The sequence below is a fragment of the Dipodomys spectabilis genome, unplaced genomic scaffold (assembly GCF_019054845.1).
Source record: "Dipodomys spectabilis isolate Male_0828 unplaced genomic scaffold, ASM1905484v1 ptg000043l, whole genome shotgun sequence".
NCBI lineage: Eukaryota > Metazoa > Chordata > Mammalia > Rodentia > Heteromyidae > Dipodomys > Dipodomys spectabilis.
The window spans coordinates 9,476,704-9,499,993 of NW_024870720.1; the positions used below are offsets into that span (position 1 = coordinate 9,476,704).

The 23,290-nt window shown below is 37.6% G+C and overlaps 1 protein-coding gene across 5 annotated transcripts in view; it reads right to left on the reverse strand.

The window, feature by feature from the left end:
- The window catches only part of Atp8a1 (ATPase phospholipid transporting 8A1), a 215,073-nt gene that overhangs the window by 123,310 nt on the left and 68,473 nt on the right, over window positions 1-23,290 (reverse strand). For 4 of the 5 annotated variants that reach the window (XM_042678094.1, XM_042678097.1, XM_042678095.1 and 1 more), the window contains 5 exons: window positions 22,826-22,991; window positions 21,054-21,181; window positions 18,119-18,196; window positions 16,641-16,729; window positions 2,114-2,186 (listed from right to left, as the gene is read on the reverse strand). In XM_042678094.1, the coding sequence (XP_042534028.1) occupies window positions 2,114-2,186; window positions 16,641-16,729; window positions 18,119-18,196; window positions 21,054-21,181; window positions 22,826-22,991 (534 nt within the window). Of the gene's footprint in view, window positions 1-2,113; window positions 2,187-9,722; window positions 9,768-16,640; window positions 16,730-18,118; window positions 18,197-21,053; window positions 21,182-22,825; window positions 22,992-23,290 lie in introns of all 5 variants that reach the window. The other variant, XM_042678098.1, reaches the window with a different exon arrangement.

The window sequence follows — 23,290 nt, forward strand, 5'->3', positions numbered from 1 at the left end:
TTTATTTATGAGATAGGGTCTCACTTTTTGCCCAGGCTGGTTTGTACTGTGATTCTTCTATTTATGCTTTTTGACATAGTTAGGATGGAAGGCATATACCATTACATCGAACTTTTGCTTTTGAGATAAACTTTTTTTTTTTTTAACCTGGCTGGTTCTCAAACAGTAATTTTCCTGATTTCTGCTTCCAGAGGAGCTAGGATCCCAGGCATGAGTCACAGGTGCCTAGCTTACCTTCTGAACATTTATACAACTAGAACTAGTCAACTAAAGCTAGTACAGTGGGAAATGATGATGAATCCTATCCTTTGTGGATAGGAGAGAAATTCTAAAATGGCCACTTGCATGGTTATAATTTCAGATAGGAATTAAGTCTCAGGTATCTGATCTTACTTTTTGGGGGGAATGATAACAGGATTTTTTTGTAATGCTCTGCCCGCCTATCTCTAAAAATGGTAACCTTAACCTGCTGCATGTTTAACTAAAAGAAGAACAGGGGAGAATTCCTGTATAATGAACTCTTTTACCTTAAGCCTGGAAAAGCAGCTCCTTTAAGGAGCTAAGAGTTCATAGAAGAAAAAAAGCCAGATATTTAAAATTAAACAGCTTCCTGTCCAACTTCTGATGAAAAGGAATGTCATTCAAATTATACTAAAAAAAATAAAAACCAACAAACATATGTTGAGTAAAAAATAAAAACAAAAAATAAATAAAATGAATGGAAAGGTCAATCAGAAGATTGGGAGACTGTTCTATCTAAGAGATGGTTCCAGCCATGGGCAGCTTAGACTCCTGGGGAGATAGAACATGAGTAAACACAAGTGTGATTTATTTACTGAGTGTTAAGGATTCTAAAGAGAATATGGGAAAATCACAAGAGGTGTCTCAGGGAGTCTAACGATCCTTGAGACAAACACATATTCATGTGGCTGACCACAGAGAACTGAGAGCAGCAAGGAATGGCCTACAACTGGAAAGCTTCTGAAGAAGGAGAAAATGAAGCGTGTTTGAGAAAAATCAAAGAAGGCCAGTGTGGTCTCAGGAGGCAGAGGTAAAAAGGAACTCAGGTGGAGAGAGTAGAGACCAGGTTGGGGGCCTGATCACCAAACTCTGAGCAGGAAGAGGGAGGCAGAGTGATCTTGTACAGGGCAGGTAAGGGACTGGACTCTCATTGTATCATTCTGTCCACCATTTGCAACAACTGGAGAGGAGTGAAAAAGGCAAACCAGGAAACTGATTAGGAGGCTATGGCTGAAATCCACACTGGGGCTGCTGTGGTCTAGACAAAGGGAAAAAATGTTGAGAATGAATTATAGCAGACACTTGACACTTGTCAGTACTGACAAGGGCTTGGTGGCTCATAGGAGATCTGGACAGTGGAAAAAAAAGAGAGACTAAGGATAGGCCTTAAATTCTTAGAAGGAGTAATTGGACAGGTTATGGCATACTTTACTGAAACTGAGGACACAAGTGAGAAGAGCTGTATTAGGGTGAGGTTTTTGTGGATCCTGAAGCTATATTTTGTTGATGATCCAAGGGATATGGCCCTACTGAGGGGCAATAAGTCCATTTGTGGCTAGAATGGAAACTGTTGGGTAATGATTATGATATCTAAGTTTTGAAATACCGAGCTTGAGTGGTATTGAGGAACTGTTTAAATTCCAGAATACTTGGTACTTTAATCTCATGGAGTGAAGAATTATTGGTGACTGCATAAGGATATGTTCACATTGGATGCAGACATCTTCAGTTGTTGTTACAGATTTTGCACTAGTTTAGGATATTGCCAAGTAACTCATACACACACACACACACACACACACACACACACACACACAGGATTGCTAACAACATTGCTTCTTACGAATTGGTTCCGTAATTACTTAAAATTAAGCTCTTTGAAAAGCGAGAGTACTGATTAATGATAATACTACAACTACATTTTCAACTACCACAAATGCATGTCAGCCATGTGAAAAGGATTTAGCAATAATGGGTTTTTGGTAATTATTAAAATGATCCTGAGAAAATAAATATCTAAACATGGAAGAGAGTTGAGAAACATCCATTCGTTTCCATCCATTAATGAAGAAAATGGTTTTCTGTCACTTACATGATTATTTTGGAGGTTTTCCAGCAATGACGAATCACTGAATGTCTTCTCATCTGCAGTCTGTGGGCTCTGCCTGCAGGGGAAGAATAAAGCAAACCTGCTTCATTCTACCATGCCAACAATCTCATATCAAGCAAACCATTATGCCTGCATGCCTTTGACGAATCAAATATAACTCAGCCTGAATTTCTAAATAAGATATCATGGCTGTTTCATATGACACGTTGAAGCATTCTAAAATATGTGTGTGTGTGTGTGTGTGTGAGAGAGAGAGAGAGAGAGAGAGAGAGAGAGAGAGAGAGAGAGAGAGAGAGAGAGAGAGAATGCGCCTGTACTGGGGCTTGAACTCAAACCCTCTTATTCTCTTTTGGCTTTTCTTTGTTCACAACTGTTGTTTTATAACATGAGCCACACCTCCAGTTGCAGCTTTTTTGTAGATTAATTGGAAACAAGAGACTCTTGGCTTTCTGTCTAGACTGGTTTCAAACCATGATCTCAGCCTCCTGAATAGCTAGGATTATAGTGTGAGCTATTCATACCTGGCTGATTTTTTTTTTTTTTTTTGGGGTCCGGTCGTGGGACCTGAACTCTGGGCCTGGGTGCTGTCCCTCAGCTCTTTAGCTCAAGGCTAGCGCTCTACCACTTGAGCCACAGCGCCACTTCCAGCTTTTTTTCTTTTTGCTTATGTGGTGCTGAGGAATTGAGCCCAGGGCCTCAAGCATGCAAGGCAAGCGCTCTACCACTGAGCCACCTTCCCAGCCCCTGATTTTTTTTTAATATAACAAAATTTCTGTAACACCTAGAAGTAAATTTCTTCAATTTCCATATTTTCATTTTTTTGAATTCTGATGAATGAAGTTAGCATAAAATATTAATCCTTTTACTTCAGCCTAAATGACTTGTTATATTAGTGATAAATACTTCATTATTGCTATATGACATACAAAAACATGAGTAAGCTGTTAACATCTTGTATCAATATCTTTCCCTGACAAATACCTGCACAAATATTTATAAGCATATCACATCTCTGTATTTTTAGCGTTGTTGCTGCCTTCAGATTATTAGATGCACTGTATTGGTATTTCCTTTATAATCTAGCTATTATTAGATTCAGGGTGATATATTTGTGAGATTAAAAGGAAAAGGAAGAGAAACATGTAAGTGGGAATGCCAAAACAAAAGGCATCTTTGAAATGTACAATGAAAATATATATATAAACTTCTGTGCATAGGAGGAAAAAATTTCTGAATTCATCAAGGAAAAAATAATATCACCAAAAATAATTACAATCCAGAAAGCTCATGCGTTCTATAGAATGTTATCAAGGCTTATGTGTCAGCTAGCAAGACCATCATATTTTAAAACCAGAAGCTTGAAAGAAAGAAGAAACAGCTGAAGAAAATAGTGGATGAAGGAACAGAACACACACAGCACCTTCAATGAGATACATTTCTCCCCCAAACCAATGGAGTAAACTTAGAATGTTTATAATAAAATTCATCTTGTTTTTTTACATGGAGTGGTCTATTAATTCTCAAAACTATCATTGGTATTATTGGTTTAGTTTTAACACTGGGGGGGGGGGGGAACCAAGAACTTTGACGTATCAACACTCAGATAGAAAAATTACCATGCATTTCTCCTACAAATATTATTACATATTAAAAAGTTTATATTGGGGCTTTACAAAATTTCAATTATTGAGATGTATTATGGTTCCTATTTGTAATTTTCTGCTTTACTTTTTAGGAAACTGAGATGATAAGGAATATTCATATTCCTATCTTCCACAACAAAGTCTATTTCCTTTCCAAAGAATTACAGAATATGTTTAATTAATCTCACCAATTATTCTTTTATTTTTGTAAATTCCAGTTGCTATCACTAATGTAACTTTCAAATAAATGTATAATTCACTTAGATGCATATATTTATAATTAAGATATATATCCCTTTCTCTATTCTTTGATAAAGGCTTTTACTTCATATTCAAACCCCAGTACCACCCCCCCCAGCCAGGGTAGAAATTATTATTTTTTGGGGGGGAGGTACAATCGTGGGGCCTGAACTCTGGGCCTGGGCACTGTCCCTCAACTCTTTAGCTCAAGGCTAGCGCTCTACCACTTGAGCCACAGCGCCACTTCCAGCTTTTTTCTTTTTGCTTATGTATTGCTGAGGAGTCGAACACAGGGCCTCAGGCATGCAAGGCAAGCGCTCTACCACTGAGCCACTTTCCCAGCCCCCAGGGTAGAAATTAAAGGTAACTTTTAAGATGTCAAAATTCAAGTTCTCTATTGCTTCATGTATCTTTTAGTAGTTTTAAACACATGCTTATAGCAAGGCCATTCTCTGATGTGAAATGTTGAAAAATCAGTATGTCAGTACAATCTGACAGATACTAAAAGAGACAGCCTGTTCCTAGCATCAAGTCACATTAGAAGGGACATCTGTGTCTGCTTTTGCATTTAGCCACAGGCTGCAGCTGAGGTGGGTCCTGTACTAGGCAGGTGTTACTGGGACAGGTGTGTGCAGTGCTCCTGGCTAGACTTGAAGACACCTGTGCTCTCCTCAGTTACTTCTCCAACCTCGTTGTAAGGTCTAAGTCAAAGCTGCAGGGCCACTATGGGTAAAGGGTGCATGATGGGAAGTGTCAAAGGACACAGTTTTCTGGGAAGAATCTTGAGGCCAACCTCAAGATTCCCTTCTGTGCACCCAGGCTGCTCCGACTCATAACTATGGCTGCTCCCCTGGTCCAGTTGCTGATTTCTGCAGTGAGAACTAACTATATTTCCAGAATTATGTGCTCAGTGCTTGTCTTCATGGAGGTATGAAGTGTAGCCCTGAGACCTGTGTGGCTTTGTGGGGTGACTTTCAGTCCTTGGCACAGGGCATCTTTGCAGGGACTACCCCAAGTGCAAGTCTGCCACTTGGCTTCACAGCCTCGACCTGTCGCTCTTTTCTGGCCCGTTTTGCTCTTTGGCAAGTTATTCACTAGACTGTCAATCTTGGCTTTCTTTGTGGCCCTCAACTTGCTATTGGCATTCTTCACACAGAGTGAGGAAAGCTTTTCTTTTGCCTTCTTCTGATAATTCCAATGTGGGGCAGGCAAAAGCCATGATGTCTTCTAGACCCTGTGTACAACCAGGTACCGGCTCCTAACTGACTCTGGGAGAGCGTATTTTCTCCTGCCCACTGCCGTACCTGGGTGTGTCAGGTGAACCTTCTTCTGGGTAATAACTAGCAGGAATTTAGAGCACATGCTTGAATTTCTCTTTTGAGAAACCGATAGCGACAATTGGACAGAGGGATCTCCAGCCGCTGTTTAGTAAAGAGCTGTGCAATGCTCTCAGGCTGACCCATGCAAAAACATCTTCCTGAACACTGCCATTCACAGACCTGGTTGGTTAGACTCACAGTGCAACACTGTGACTTTGCGAGGTCAGCTGTCTAGATGAGATCACAGTCACCACAAAGCACACCAGTCCTGGTCAGTGCTGAGACTCCTCCGTGGTGTTTACTAGCACTTGTTGTCAGCAGGATATGTGCAACTTTCTGAATGGGATGAGGTTCCCCCAAGTGAAGGAGTGCAGCCTGACCCCAGTCAATACCCTCTCTAACCGAAGGACTATGGCCCCTTCCCCCAACCTGGGGAATCTCTATGGTGCTATGGGGGGGGGGGGTCCTCTGGCCCTAGAAGTCCAGCCCTGTTGAGCCCATGGTCTGCAATGATTTTCAATGGTATCATTGATTTCAAATCAGAATTCCTGGCTGGGAAATTTAACTTTTTTGTCATGCGTCTTGGCCTTCAGAGTTAAATCCAAAAATGTACATTAGTGTTTAAATGCAATAATATTCTTTGCTAGACACTGGTTTTGACCAAAGTAATGAGACCTGGCTTTCTGTGTGACTCAAAGTATTTCTGAAGGCAATTACAAACGAGGCAATCCAAAAACATTCTCTGAAAGGCTGCATCACTGGATAAATAAATTACCCGCCAAGGGGACTGCTTTGAAGACAAATGCTAATTTAGATGTGTTAGATCTCATTATTGTATGGTCACACCCGGAAAAATGTTTTAGTGAAGCTAGCCCTTGCCTCAGAATAAAATACCTTTCACTTCACATATAATTATAGGCCAGAATGAAACAAGAAAATAAATGACTGGAGAACAGAAAATCATACTATCTGAATAATAAAACCACAAATGACTAAGCACAGAACATTTTTAAAAGTAATCTTTCTGGAGAGACATCACCATTATAATTTACTTAATAAATTGCCAGAAGGTATACTAGGGAACTATATTAGATAGTTAATCAAACCCTAAATTATATGTTATGTGGGATATGCTTCAAAATAATCATGGGGGAAAGACAAAGATGCACTGAAATTCGGCTTGGGTGTGTATTATTGAAGCTAGCAATGGCATATTTCCTCTTTACTGTTTATGCTTAAGATTTTCCACAAGAAACGTTAAGGAAAGAGAAAAACTGTTAAGGAAACAGTGCTGGAAAAATAAGCATTTCTTTTAGCTACGTGGAGGTTGAAAAAGACTGTTTTTCTTTATACTCTAAATATTTTTATCAATGTAGAGAGTAAGGGGTCTTTAATAGAAAGGAATTTATCTGTGAGGTTATTTGCTAGCTGATAGTTATTAGTGATGATATGAAAAATACAATTTTGGAGTAAGCTGCAGCTGGTTATGACGTAATTTTATCTCTGCAAATTGTAAATATATTAATTGTAAATATATTAAATATATTAATATTTAACAGCAGAAATACAGTCACCATCTGACTACTTTTAATGTCAACAAAATCTGTTTGATAATGTACTACATGTTTGCCTTTAAAACTGACAGCCTGGGAGCTGTCTCTGAGCTTTATTTTTCCTCATAGCTAGCACTCTACCACTTGAGACACAGCTCTACTTCTGGCTATTTGGTGTTGAATTGCTCTGTCTGGCTTTGAACTGCAATCCTCAGATCTCAGCATCCTGAGTAGCTAGGATTATAGGGGTGAGCCATCATAACGACACTTTTGTAGTGAATACTAATTCAGGTACAGCCGTAAAATACATACAGCTCACAGGCTTTACATTTAGAATCCAAGGAGCCTCATGCTGAAAGTTGAAGCTATGGAGTAGCTGGCCTGGAGCACATGTTCAGAGCTGTAGTTGTGATTTACAGAGTCATCTACACTGTGCTCCTGATGCCCAGGAGCATAAAATACATCTGGATGCCTGGAACATGCCTGGAACAGGATTCGACCAGGATTACACCTGATGACTTTGCTTTCCTTTGCATAAAAACCAATTGGATGAGATTGGGCAAATGCCAGATGCACGAATGTGAAAAACTGTGGGTCCTTCTGTTCTCTATACTAACTTTCTTCGAGTCAGTCAAAATTTTACCTCTGTACTTGTACTTGTTCAATAATACCAGAAACTTACTGAAATACATTTAAGATTGAGAATGCTAAAGGAAATCACTAGAAAAAGAGAATGATTTTTGAAGGTGCAAGACTATCTTGTGCTCTAAAAGCAGGTACTCTTAACATTCCAAAATCCATACAATGTAATATAACTAGCTTATACTTTATGCCTGGGCTAGACCAAATTTTAACTCTGGACTCTGCAGCTTGTATTCTCTGTGGACAAATTACTTACCAGAGTCTCTACCTAAATTTTATCAACTTTAAAATGATCCTGACATAAATGGACATGTTAAAATGGAATACTTTTGTACAATTAATTGAGGCCCACAAAAAGTGCTATGGGATGAAGAGTGAAATCAAGTAGAGGTAGTACTCTGTGGGCTTACTAAGTCTAAACACTCTTCTAAGCATTTTAAAAACAGTAGTTATTTGATCTTCAAAATTTCCTAATGATGTAAGTACTACTCATCCATATTCTCCCTGTCGAGTTAATAATAGAGGACCCCTCCAAAGTGGGGTCTGAGGTCAACATTCACATGACTCAGGACCAAATAGAAACTCAAGTAATGATTGTTCCTTCATCTTTTCAGGTCTACAGGTAATAATTGCATAGGTGGAAAATACATGTATATAAAAGTAAGGCTGTTGGAAGTAGAACTAGGGCTCAAGAGGTAGAGTACCAGCCTTGAGCAAAAAAGTTAAAGGACATCAACCAGGCCCTGAATTCGACCCCCCCAGTACTGGCATAAAAAACCAACAACAATACAAAAACCTAACAAAAACCAAATGTCAGATTTAAGAATGTGCAAAATTCTTATTAAAGAGGCAGAAAAGTTTTTATTTTAGAATATTTACTTTTTAATAATACCTAAGTTTATATATAATGACAAGTAGAAATATATCAACAAGTTATAAAATTCTGGCCCTCTTTTATTTGGAGTTACATCGTTTAGAATATTAAAATTTCTAAAAGGGTGTTGTATTTATTTTTAAAATGTTAATTAATCTAGATAAAATAACATCCTCTCTTCCAACAGTGATTAAATTTATGAAACATCTGGTCATGTCCATCACCCTAGGCAGGAGACATACTCATGCAGCCTGCAGTGGTCTAGCTTAGGAAATGTTCTATTTTGTATGAAATAATGTATCACAGGAACTGGGAGAATAGGAACAAGTGTAGTCTTCATTTTGCAAACACAGAACTCTCTACTGAAAATAGGATATCTTAATGCCATTTTTTCACATTCCTACCCAATTTTAAGTAAAATACCAATCTTAAATAAAATAGAGTGAAAGTGATTTCTTTCTTTCTTGGAGAAAATACTCATCAATGACACTACTGAACAGTGCTTAGAATCAATAGAAACATGCTGCCATAGAGAAGCAATAAATAATAAGAGATACAAATAGCGTTGGGTTTACAAAAGTTGAACTTAAAACTTACCCATCATAAATCAAGGAGCATCTTGAGTCAAATTTTAACTACATCATCAAAGGGACTTGTGTAATGTTAAACTTGAATTATACACAGCTAAACATGCTGTTTTTACGTATTTAAATTTTACTAAAAATTATAGTTGCTTGTAAGATATCCAAATGCATGACATTAACATGAGCACAAAATAACACATCAGTTGTCATATGAATCAAGCAAATGCCTCCCTCAGTAATGATATGAATTATGAGGTTTACTGAAAAAGTTCTGTTAAATCTTTGCTTTAATTTATTGAAGTAAATAAATGTCATTAATTTGAATTTATTAAATGACTACATGAAATAATCTCACTTAATTTCATTAAAAATATTCACTTTTTAGCCTCTGAAGAGACTTCGTAAGACGAGAACTATAAAAGGAAATTTCCCTATCTAGGCCATGTGTCAAGCATTCTGTTCTGTAGCTGCAGAGAGCCACGGGGGCAGAAGGGGGCAGTGCTGAGCTACAAAAAAAATGTCACATGAAACCAGTTTTGTATTAAATGTTTAGACAGGTTATTGAATATGAAATCAAGGACACTCAACAGATTTCAATAAATAATCTACGTCAGAGCATCATCACCCAATCTGCTAAGCAATGCTTCTTTCAAAAGTAGTGTAATTTGTCTAACAAAACAGGAAGACACAAACTGTTTAAAGACATCCATGGGACAGAAGCGTCCACACAGCTTACCAGTCATCAGGAGAGCATACATAATCCTCAGGTTCAGGGACATGGCTTCAGAAAGCAAGAAGCAAAAGACAGAGAGAAAGAGAAAAAGAGGGAAAAGTAATCACAGAAAAGTTGGGAGAAACAAACAAACAAAAAAAGACCATGAATCAGGGTAGTACTGAAAGGTGGGTTTCTGAAAAAGTAAAGAAATGAACTTTTAGTTGGGTCTAAAAGGATGACAGTTAGTACTGTAAGTAGAACGTGAAGGATTATGGTAATTAAGTTATATGACATTATCCAGCTCATAACTGGATGACCAATTTGCCTTTCAGTCAGTACAAAATTCACTGATTTTTATGCACAGAACTCAAGATTCAACAATAAACTTAGCAACTTAAATTTGCACTAAAGCCAATGGAAACTAAACACATGTGTCTTATAACCAGAGTAAAATGTTTTAATCAAAACCAATATGCTAATACCTAAGGAACAATCACACCAATAAAACTTGCCAATAAATACATTTTTAAGAAGGAACGTTAGCTACCAGGAAACAATAATTCCTTAAAAAGATACATAAAAATAAAGGTTAATTGCATGTCTGTGATTAAATAAAGCCACATCTTAAAAGGTTAACTGGTATACAAAAATGTTCACTTAAATGTCAATTCACTCATTAATCCATTCTCTATCTCAAACAAAAATGTGCTCCTCAACACTTTAAATTTATCCACTACTTCATTTGATATATTTCACGTCAAGCAGATGGTTGTTCATGTCAGAGCAAATTTGTCTTATTAATCTTTTCTTTCATTATTTAGGATCATTCATAATCTTTTAAAATAACTTATTAGACGTAAGTTGAATTTTTAAAGATGCAGTCCTGAGTACAAATGAAAGGTCACCATTCTGAAGAATATAGCATAAATTTTGCTTAAAAAAATACCCCCCAAACCCTCATGTAATCCTTCTATTCCCTAAATTTCCATCCCCTTGTTTTTTACTCTTTTTCTTCTTTTCATCTTTTTCATTCTACCTGGCCCTGACATGAACCTCACCCTCCAGAGTCACTTCCCCTGGATCCAACACATGAATTACCTCCAGGGCAGTATCCACTCTAGTGCTCTGCTCACTGGGAAAGAAAGGGTCCCTTTAACTCACCATTCTCTCTGTGTATGCCAAGCAGGAGGGAGGGATAACCAAGACAACTGTGGGCTGCACTCCCAGAAAAGAGGTTGGCCTTGCTGCTAAGCACCATGGAAACAGGCTGCAGCACAGTGCAGACCAGGGTCACTTCTGATCAACCTCGAGATTGGGTCCTAGGACTGTGGTCCTGGGAGCTTATCCTGATGGAAAAACCTGTGCCAATCATCTTCCAAGTTGCACTGGGATTGGGGCCCTAGTTTTTGCTCTCTTAGAAGGGTGATGAGCAGAGATGGGGAGCAGGTGATGTGCAAATCTGCCTTTGATCCAGCAGCCCTGGTGTGTCTGTGTGCCTTTGAACATGCCAGCCCTGTCCAGTCTGCTCAGTAAGATCTCACTTAAATCAAATTCATTCTTAAATCTCAACTCAAACATCACTATCTCACTACCTCTCCTAGACCTTCCTGATTAGATTTGCCTTACAGGGACCCCTGTACTACTTTAGGATTTTGTCTTTGTATGATTACTTAACATCTCTAATCTCTGTTAGACTGTGAACTTTATGATATAGTAGGAACCAGGTGAACTTTGGTTAGTTACTAAATCTCCGTCACAGAAGGAGTCTGATAGCATCTGTTGATGTCTGCATGTAAATAAGTAAGTAAATACTCTATCTTAGTTATTATAGACTCCAGTCTTGGTGAGCAATAAAATCAATGGTTAGCCATCATCTACTCGTGGGGCAAAGAATTATGATAATCATGAGGTTTCTTCTTAGCTATAGAGAAGGTATACATTTCTAAACAAAATTATGACCACCTTTGGTCCTCAGCTCCACCCATACCTGAGCTCCTCCCTGCCCAAGAATTCCGGCCCTACAGCTGACCACTCCCTCTCTCTACTCAGACCGACCTGAATACTCACTTCCCTCACTTCCCTCCCTCCCCCCCCCCACCTATATAGGGACAGGTGCCATGTGCTCCCTCTTGGGGGAAATATGGCCCCTCTAATAAACCTTGTAATAATCTTTGTCCTGTGCCTGCCTGCCTCTGCGAGGTCCCCTGGGATGGATGTGAAGGATTCCTTTCGTATATCATGCTCACACACACACACACATACACACACATATATACACATACATATATATGTATATATATATATATTAAACTTGTTTTTCTGAAAAGGAAAATATATATAATTTGTTTTCATACCAATTTAAAAAAATCCTAGTTTGGTTTTCTTAGAAAGTTTTCTTAGCATCAAAGACCATTAAAGTCTTAAGTTGTTGGCAAATAATAGTGTGGAGGGAAAATGTCCTACAATCCTCATAGTATCAAAAGTCTCAGCCACTGAATATTAAATTTCTTATCTATTGCTAAGATGAAAATACCTGTGATAAAACCTGCAATTTTACATGAGGAGATTTGCTGGAATTTGACACTTCCATAAATGCTCAACAGTAGGATTTCTCAATTGTAATATGTTAAGCTTACATATGAAAGATATTCACACTTCACTGCCAACTATGCCACAAAAAAGAGCTAATCAAATAATCCAACAGGTTTTTTTTTTTTTTTTTTTTTTTTTTTTTGGTCCAGTCGTGGGGCTTGAACTCTGGGCCTGAGCGCTGTCCCTCAGCTCTTCAGCTCAAGGCTAGCGCTCTACCACTTGAGCCACAGCGCCACTTCCGGCTTTTTTCTTTTTGCTTATGTGGTGCTGAGGAATCGAACCCAGGGCCTCGAGCATGCAAGGCAAGTGCTCTACCACTGAGCCACCTTCCCAGCCCTCCAACAGGTTTAATCATAGGTATGCCTGTCACAAAGTTGAGCCCTATATATTAAATATACATTAACCACTGTTATGGGACCACTAGGGACGGGTTTAGATTCCTATAATTGCTGAGTACCCATTAAAAAAAAATCCCTGAAGAGAGCTGGCTAACAGTAATCATTCTCCTCTATACTTCAATTGTAGATGGAGTCTGGCTACAATCAGGCAACAGGCTGTGTGCTCTGATGTATAAGCATGTGGTCAGAAGACAACCATGCTTCCTCCAAAGCCTGTACCATCAACAATCCTTCATAATGCTAACAAACTGTCCATCACAATATAGGACAGGGAATATTTATTAAAAACAGTATCAGGGGGCTAAGAAGACGGTTCAGTGATAGAATGCTTGCCTTGCATGCATGAGGCCCTTGGTTCAATTCCTTATCACCACATAAGCAGAAAAAGCCAGAAGTGGTGCTGTGGCTCAAGCGGTAGAGTGCTAGCCTTGAGATGGGGGACAGTGCCAAGGTCCCATGACCAACAGAAAAAAAAAAAAAAACAGTATCAGGATTATGCTTGACTAAAACAAATAATATATGAATACTGGAAGTCAGTTAACTCATTTAACTGAATATAGCACAATACTCTAAGATGAGACATTTCCAATACTCAATTAAATTTTGTAAACAAAAGGATTTTTTTGTAAACATGATAGAACTTTGTATCTGGATAAGGATCTTAAAGACAATCTGGTCTGTCTCCTTATTAAATTAGAAAGAGTCAGGAATATCTGCAAAGGAATAGTCTAGGTTCACATGATGAATCTGAGCGATTAGAACTTGTGCCTATGACAACACCAAGTAAAAGTTATTTGTTAAGAAAAATTATTTCCAAAAAAAAATTTAATCTACAATGAGAGGTTGCTCAAAGCTACTTCTCCTAGCTCTTAATAATAACATCACCAACACAACAGAAGAAGACTGCTTCCTAGACATGCCTAATAGGAGTAGCTTTTTAGCTGAAAACCTGATAAAAGAAAAAATGAGGCAAGATCCCATTTTACCAAAAAGAAATGTACTCTTTACTTGACTTATGTAAGTGTAATCCCTCTGTACATCACCTTTATAATAACAATAAAACTTCTTTTTTCCAAAAAAGATAGCACTTTAGGTTTCTATTCTGATTATTTCAGTCAATAATCACTAACTTGAAGAACTTCCTTATTGACTTAAAAGCTGGACAAAGTACAAGAAGGATATCAGCTTTTAAGCAGGTCACTGTAGAAATGATATTCAGGAATGGGTTTACAATGTGTGCAAAAACCATCACCATCCATCTGATAACTAATGTTTATTATACAGGGCCGGTGCAGAAGCCTGCCCCCTCCTTCATAAGTCTCTGCCTAGTACCTGTGTTACCTGGGTACCTGGCACACCTGGAGGCAGTCACCTCCCCCTACGCTGAGGTCACATCCTGCCCCCAGTCATGCCTCTCATTGGACTGTGGGAGGGACGCTCAGAAGTCACATCCGAATCTGGCATGGCCACACCTTCCCCCTACTTGGCCATACCTGGCCATACCTTCCCTCTATTTCTCCCCTAGATAAGACCTTTGGTCATGCATTTCTACTATGCATGGTTGAGCAGCAATTCAGAATAAAACTTTTCTTTTTGCCTGAATACTATGTGGTATTCTCCTCTGGGTTACCTAATTAAACTTAACAGTGCCTAACAACAGACATTAACAGCCTAGTACTCCTCATCTTCCCAATTTAAGTGATTCACTTCAGTAAGGCCATTTTTTTTCCTACCATAAAACACAATCTTTAGTCAATCTTTTACCATTTGTATTCATCTTTTAAAAAATTATTATCTTTGAGTAGTTGTACAAAGGAGTTGCTATTTTATAAAGCAGTTTATGAATAAAGATGCCTTTTTATTTATTTAGTTTACTGGTCCTGGGGCTTGAAATGTTGCCCTGGGCACTGTCTCTGAGCTTTTGTGTTCAAGGCTAGTGCTCTACCAGTTGAGCTATACAACTGCTGTGCCAGCTCTTTTGGAAGTTTTTAATGGAGATAAAGAGTCTCATGGACTTTCCTCTCCAGGTTGGCTTATAACTGTGATCCTCAGATAGCAGCTTCCTGACTAGCTACAATTATAGGTGTGAGCCACTGGTGCCTGGCTTCAGCTGAAGTGAGGAAATCAATGATTTGATTTCATGTACCTAAGCGCAGTTGGGCCGGATGAAGTGAGAAACTGAGTGACAGACATCCAGGCACCAAGTGCCAGGAGCTGTTGTTCACATAGCCATTCTGGTCCTAACCAGGAGATGGGGGGTTGCCTACCTAGCTCCCAGGCCTAGAGGTAAGACAAGCCATCTTTTGAACAGCAGATAGCTGGCGCAATGGGTAGAGCCAGAAGGGCCTTGCTTTGGGAATACTGGTATTGTTTAGCCCCAAGGGAGCCCTGCTCCTATCTCCACCCAACATGTGGCCTTTGTCTTTAAAAGCTCGGTACAAGCTTGGTTTGGGGCTGCAGGTCTTTGTAATTGGCTGCCTGCATACCACTAGCACTCCAAAAATCTGACCTCTCAAAATGTGGCTTCTCTATTTTTCGTGACTGGATTTATATACCTGATTTAAGGTATAATTACTGTGCAACAGAACACAATATATCTTGATCAGTCACCCCTTTCTACATCCTCATCTATCCCTCTCCTATCTACACCGTCCCTTACATTTCTTAATTTTGTAGGACATACATTGGATCCTTTTCTTCCCTTCATTCGTCTACCCTTTTCCCCTTGACCCCACACCACTCGTTTGAATATTTGCCTCCTAGTGTTTTATTTTGTTGAGCTTTTATTTTGCCTTTCTAAGGAATTACACAATTTGAGAGCTCCCTCGGATCAATCATATTTCAGTCAAAACATTTGTACACTTACATACCACCCAACATATTTACTTATAAGTTTATAAGCTAAGTCTGAAGTAAGGAGGTCAGGTCTGGCCAGCACCATTTTGGCCACATGGTAAATGGCAGGGTCTGGCATCTTGTCTTCATGCTGGGAGAAGGAAATGTCTCTACCCATCACCAGGTGATGGGTGTGCTGTGAACCAGGGATGCAGGGGCAGGTACTTGGCTGATAGGTTACTGTCAGTCCAGTGCCAGAGATTGGGAATTTCCTGTGGACCTGCTCGCTGCTTGGACCAGCACAGGCACGATTATACCAAGACACGTGTGTCTCAGTGATCATGTCCCGTCTCCTGTCTTGTCTCCGGTCTTCACAGCATCCCAGTTCAGCTTTCCATAGGAGCTGAAAAGATTTGTTAGTATTGGTTTTGTTTTTTTCTCTCTCTCTAGCTTGTTTCCTAGCTATGTTATGTGTATTTGGGGCCTGCAGACCTCTGTAACAACTGGCTGCCGGAAGTATAATAAAGACTCCAATATTCTAAGCTTCCAAAATGTGGCTTCTGGAATAATTGCGCCTTACAACAATCTAGCTTCCACAAATACGGGAAAACATTCATCCTTTGTCTCACTTGGCCTGACTTAATTCCCATAACAATTTTTTTTCCAGATCTTTCCATTTCATCACAATTTTAACTTGCTGTGACTGAAAGGAGGAGAATCAGGAGAAAAAAAAAATCATTGAAAAGGTAGCCACTAGAGAAATGACAGCATTTTAATTCAAAAACCAATCAAGTTCTAAATGCATCTTCTTCCTTCATTGAAGCTGTACTCTTGACTTCCATGCTCAGGGAAATGTATTCGTTCTTCATTACTGGGCCGGGCCCCCTGCAGACCTTCCACAACTTTAAACACTGAAAAAACCATTTGGCCCACACCCTCCCTAGTTCATGTCATCCCCAGTGCAAACAAAACCAAACATATACAGAGCAGCTGCTTTCTAGAACAAAAAAGGTTAAACTAAACCTTCTTGTAATATTAATTCCCAAATGTACCATGTTATTAGCATTAATTAACTGTGTATATCATATGCTAATTAGAAGGGAACAAAACTTACCCATAAGCAATGCCTGCTATGGTGCATTTCTTAAACTGCATTACATTGCATGTCAGGGTACCAGTTTTGTCAGAAAATATGTATTTAACCTAAAAAAAGGTTAAAATTTCCTCATTAGTATCATTTCATAAAACTTGTAGAAGGGGAAAGCATCCTTATATTTTTGTTAAAATACTTTATTGTTATTATAAAGGCGATGTATGGAGGGTTACAGTTACATGAGTCAGGTACAGAGCACATTTCTTTTTGGACAATGTGACCCCTCCCCTCACTCTCTCCCAGTTTTTCCCTCCGATCCTTACCACAAGTTGCATAGTTCATTTTCAACATAGTGTCTAGTGACTACCATTGCTGCATTTATTCACCCTTTGTCACTATATTTCTGTGCCCCTTCCATACCCTTCCAAAGATAAACTAGACAAAATGAAAAGGGAACAAAAACAACAAGGAAAACAACAAAAAACCCTCTTGTTTCCATTTCCTAGAGTTTATTTCAATAAATATTTTATATGACCAGAGGTTCCTTCTCTAAGAGTGTAAATTATACTTTTTAATCAATGCTATTCCATTATTGGGGTACAATGAACATTATCAATTACTTTTTACACATTCATCAAGGAAAATATTCACCTTTTTTAGTATTGCAGCAATAAAATTATTTTATAGAGGAGTACGAAAGTCTACTAAGGTATTAGAAAAACTAGAGAAATATACCTTAGGAGATCTACTCACATTCCTCAATGTACAATCAGCATGAGCTAATACAATGAACATCAAACAACATCTGAGTTGGTAAGAAAAAGAATAATTCTATCCTAAATGTTCTTTGATTAGTAAGAGCTGGAAAATGGCAATGGTATCACAAGAATTCTTTTATCAGATAGCATATATAAATGGATTATGAAAATATACATAGTCATGTGCTATATAAGAATGTTTTAGTCAGTGAAGGACTGCATTTATGAGCGTGGTTTTATACGATTATGTTGGCTAGTGACATCACAGCCATTAGTGTGCTGATGTATTTTCTACCATGTCTTAACAATGATAAGATCACCTAACAATGCGCTTCTTAGAATGCATCCCTGTCGTGTGATAGGTAAAGGTAGCACGAATTACAAATCTAAACCCTTGTTTGACTGGACTGTTGCATCTTGACATTTTCCTTTAATTCAAGCTGAAGGCTTAGAACAACTGTGTTTATAATTCAAAAACAGCCAATATTTTATATAATACCCTGACCACGTACCAAGGGACATGCTTAGGTTGGTGCAGGCAAAACCTTCTTTACATAGTGTTTGAAATCTCCAGTTATTAAAAATAAAAATGTTAGTCATGTTGTAACACATGTATATACGCCAAATATTCAAATAATGGAAAACTAACTAAGAGTTGTTAGCACCTCTGACTTTGCCACATTAAGTTAGAAATTATACCAAATCTAATTTCTGACTGAGTAACTAATAGTAAAAGTTTACCTGGCCAAGTTCCTCATTCAGATTAGATGTTCGAGCCATAGCAGCAGTGTCTGTGGGTTCATAGTGCATGTCAAGATCCTTTAAATAAATAAAGAAATCATTGAATACATCTAAAAATAAGGGACTGGGTAAAATTGGAAAGAAAACAACTAGTATCTTCATTCTACTTGTAGAAGATATATGTAACTACTACAGGTTCTTATTATCTCTATATCATGTCATTTAATTTCCTTGAATGTTAAAAGGGATGACATTGACCAAGATATACTGTATTCAGAAACTGCTTTGATAAATGGCAACTCCTTTGTACAACTTTTTTTTCCTCTGCTGGGCTTGAACTCAGGGCTTGGGCACTGTCCTTGAGCTTCTTTTGCTCAAGGCTTGCACTCTACCACTTGAGCCACAGCACTACTTGGCTTTTTCTGTTTATGTGGTACTGAGGAAGCAAACCCAGGGTTTCATGCATGCTAGGCAAATACTCTACCATTAAGCCACATTCCAAGCCCTGTAAAACTATTTAAAAATAATAATAATAAAAAGAAAAAAAATAATTCAGGATAACTCAATATAGAATGTATCTCAATTAGGGCAAAACAGCATGCCAATTACAGCTTGTCTCTGGAGTCAGGCAATCTAGGTTTACTATCATTCTAACATTTTCAATTTACCATAAGAATTAAGATAACACATGTGAAGTTCTTTCTAGAGTGTCTGTCACATGGTAAATGCTTAATGACGTGAGTTGGAAAAGAGCAACTAAACATTATTCAAATGATTAGGTCTTCAAGTCCCTGAAAAATTATCTAAGACATTCCATCTGGTTATAATTTCTGGGCCAAGTCTCTTATATTGCATTATTTGAAAGGAAAACAAATGTTCCTCTCAAAAGCCAAACCCAAAATTTATATATTTGTTCTTATTTATGGTCCATATGATCCAAGAAAATCACTATTTTTCTATAGTAGAATATTTTTTCAGACATCTTAAGTCTTTTCCTCCCTCCCTAGTTGAAAGCTACAAGCAGATATATTACTATGCTTATAAATAAAAAATAGCTAATGTGTTATAGACTAATCAGCCCATTTTGTAGTAGTTATGCCTAGGCTTGTATAGTACCTTACACTGGAAGCAAAATCTGCTTTATTAGCATTGAAAAGTCTACTTACTAAAAAATGAAAATGTTAGTCATGTACTAACAACTGCACTTGTGCCAGCTCAAATAACAGAAAATTAGGAGTTGACAAATAATGGCTGTAGTTTACTAGTTTTCATGTAGCAAATGAGAAGACCAAAATTGAAATAAAAACTCTGTGTCTCATGTACATATTCTGAATTGATTAATATCGGCTTCTTGAATAGACCTGCTGAGTTTTATATGCCATGTTTTTATGAGAGAATTTATCCAAGTGTACCACATTTAGAGAAAAGCATAGAGTAATTACAATAGGAACTAATTTGAAAACCACAAAAATGAAGACCAACTGAAGATGGGAGGTGTGTCCTTAATGAAAAAAGGATGTGACAGAAGAATAGAATGAGGGTATTATTCAGAAACAAGATTAAAGATCTTCCTCATAGTCCTTTAGGTAGAACCAGCATCACAGGAAGAAAAATCATCAATCTCATTTCCACACAAGGAAGAAACTCCCCTGTGAGAGGGGTTAGGAAAGGCAGTCTTCCATCTGTCAGGGATGTGATAAACCTTGCAGGTTAGAAGGGTGGGTGAAGAAGGACTGGCTTCATCCAAAACTAAAATTATAATTAAGTACAATTTCTGAAAACCCAAATGAAAAATTTGAATTGGATGAGTTTGTTGTGTGAACAGCAGCGTGAATTACCTAATCCTTTCTGTGAGAACTCTTCTGTAAGCTTTAAGTGTGTTTGCACACACGACATGATTCCTCACCAACACAATCCCTGCATGAAGGAAGGTGTACCTGCAGCTCATTTTAGATTTGCAAATTGCACTTTGATATTTTAGCAGAGAGTTAAGAGACCAACAGTTTAGGGGAACATTTGTCATAAAGGTTACAAAACTAGCTCTCATGACGTGAGAAGTTACAAAGGTTACATTGGTTATATTTGTGTATCAATTAATCAGATCTAAAGAGTTTTTTTAAAGATGGTTTTTTAAAATTAAAAACATAATCAGAAGAAAAATTGATGCACAGTAAAAGTGTGAAAAAATAAACTAAAAAGATGATTAAACATGAGAGGCAATGATCATTACCAGTTGCAAACACCGTCCTGTGTGTAGAAGTGATTCATTGTTTACAAAGCTTAATGCTATGAATGCTATGTCAAGAGGTTCCTTCTTCTGTACAACCATTGGGAGATGTAGATAAAGGAGATGTTATTACCTGTATGTATGCTAGTGTACCAAAAATAGAGTTTTAAAGAAGTCAAAGGTCATGCAAAGTTTGCTGATGGAGGAAGTTGTAACACCAGAACCACTATCTAGGTGTTTTAATACCCAACTTCCTGTACGATCACGCTGTATCCCAAAATAGGTCTTCTGAAACTCATTTTCCTCAAAATGTCTATTTATAAACCTGTAAGATTTTTTTTTAATTTAATTTTATTTGTGAACATACTGTACAGAGGAGTTACAGTTACATGGGCAGGATAATGCGTACATTTCTTACCAAGCATTGCAGCCTCCTCCTTTGTTTATCCTTCACATCCCTTCCCAGCCTCCCCCCTCCCCCCCTAATCCCAATCCTTCTCCTTCCCCCCCCCCCCCCCGCCCCGCACAAAACCTGTAAGATTTTGAGTGGAGAGGCTTTGCTAGAATTCTATTAGGTGACATGCCATTATGTAGTTTTAAAACAGCAGGAACAATTAAGATATTTTTATCCTCTGAGATAGCAAAAGACCCTACTATTTAAAAAAGAGAAACTATATGCTTAGACTATAGGCAATAATTTACATTTACCCAATTAATGAAGTATGCCTGAGTAAATTTCACCACTTCTAATGTAACCAACAAGCTGATTGGAATGAGGTTGTTGAAAAGGATAATGAAAGTCAAGAAATTCAGGCCAAAATTATTAGCGCCACCATCTGTTGGAAGAGGTAAGAGAAAAATATGTACAGTTTTATATTTTATTTGCATTGATAAAAGCAGCATAACAAGAACTTTCCATATTATATAGCACATCTTGATCAATTGGGAAGATTCATTATACTCACATACTACTTTGTTGAATGGCAACTAGTTTGTACAAATACTTGAATAAAAAAGTTTTCTACTTTTCTTAATATGTAATTATCAAACTCATTCTTCAAAATAGAACTCTGTTTCTGGTGAGTTCAACCACAGACTGAAAGTATAAAGGAAAACTATGTGCCTGTGCTGAACATGTAGACTTTTCCCCTATGTCATTTCCCTAAATCATACTGTGTAAATAAACAGTACTTATTTTAGCTTGTGCATTGTATTAAGTCTATTAAGCAATCTAGAGATGATTTAAAGTCTGTGGGAGGATGTGTGTAGGTTATATGCAAGTTATATACCAATTCATAGAAGAGACTTGGGCATCTGTGGGCCTTAATATCCTCAAGGTGTCCTACAACCGATCTCCCAAGGACACTGAGAAACAGCAGTACTGGCATTTAATATATTGTTAATCCAATTATTAGGAGTTGCATAATGGTACTGAAAACTGAAAGAACTACCAAGCACTAGGAAGCTCAGAGATATTAGAGGTAGGACTGAAGGTGTGTAAAAGCAAATTTTTAATGGAATAGAATCACATCCATATGAATTGTGAAAAGCATTTCTTAAAGCATGCTATTAAAGTAATCAAACAGTAGCAGCAAAAACAATCCAGATTGTATGAACATCATTCATCCACAGGTAAACTATTTTCCTAGGTAAACAAGCCTTCCCTCCCAATAAGGAAAATAAACTGGACATACCTGATATACCATAAAGAATATGAAGAAACAAAGTGGTGGTAGTACCAGCCCATTTTACGTTGAAATACTGAATCAATGACTATAAAGCCTTAAAGTTATAACACTTAAATAAATGTAATAAAAAAGCTTTAAGAATAAGTTTTTGCTCTAAGATTTTACAATAGACTTAACACATCTGGGAAATTAAGTGTTTACTGGCTAAGTATTCATAAAATGGAAATTAAACTCACTTGATACCCATGGGTGGTACATTAATATCACACAGCATTATGATACCTGTTCCAAAGGAAACTATTTAATAACATTTTCCCTGGAACCTGATGGCATTAACACCAGACTCTCTACTACCAAGTGCAATGCAAAGTATAATCAGTTCAAGCATCTATAAAGCATGTAAGCTACTTTCTGGTATGTAGATACATAATACACACACACACACACACACACACACACACACACACACACAATCTACTTGCTTTAACAGCTAATCACTTGTGTTAAAAATGTGTTTAAAAACTAGCTCTTAAAAATGAATATCATATGAATGGCTTTATATATTGAATACTTTATATTACTATAAAGGACTTTGAAATTTAGAGATACTAGAATTCTAGTCAGGAAATCTCACTGAAAAAATAAAGATTAAATTGTCCAGTTATCTTAGTAACAGTATCTTCTTTGTTAGAACAACAGGACATTTTATAAAACTAACCACAATCAATTGGGAAACAAGAACACATTTCACAAAAAGGAAAAAGTAAGTGAAGTCATCACTTTGTTGCTTACAGTTTAGATTGAGATACCAGTCTTTTCCCGAATGCCTCCGATTCCAAATGGCTGAGCCCACAGAGCAGACAAGAGACATAGCAATTAAGATACAAAATAAAATCAAAATCTGTACATTTGTGATCCTTTCCACATTGGAGAGCTTAAGCGGTGGACTTGTTGAATTCTGTAAGAAGAAACAAGTAGTAAAAAATGTAGAGAAACACCTTAGGAATGTGCGTCCAGTCTTTGATGAGGCTGATGAAGTTACTACTCATTATCTAAACAAGAATGTACATATAAATATTACGGGAAACCCATGAAAAGTATAACAAGGTGTCAGTGTTTGCCCGTTTCTTCTTAAGACTACTACACCATCTAAAGATTTCTGTGAGATTTAAAATGCTATTTAAAAATGAAGAGAAGAAAGTAATATTCTTCTTAGTGACATGATGACAAATAAAATAAGCTTGGCTACTTAAGTGA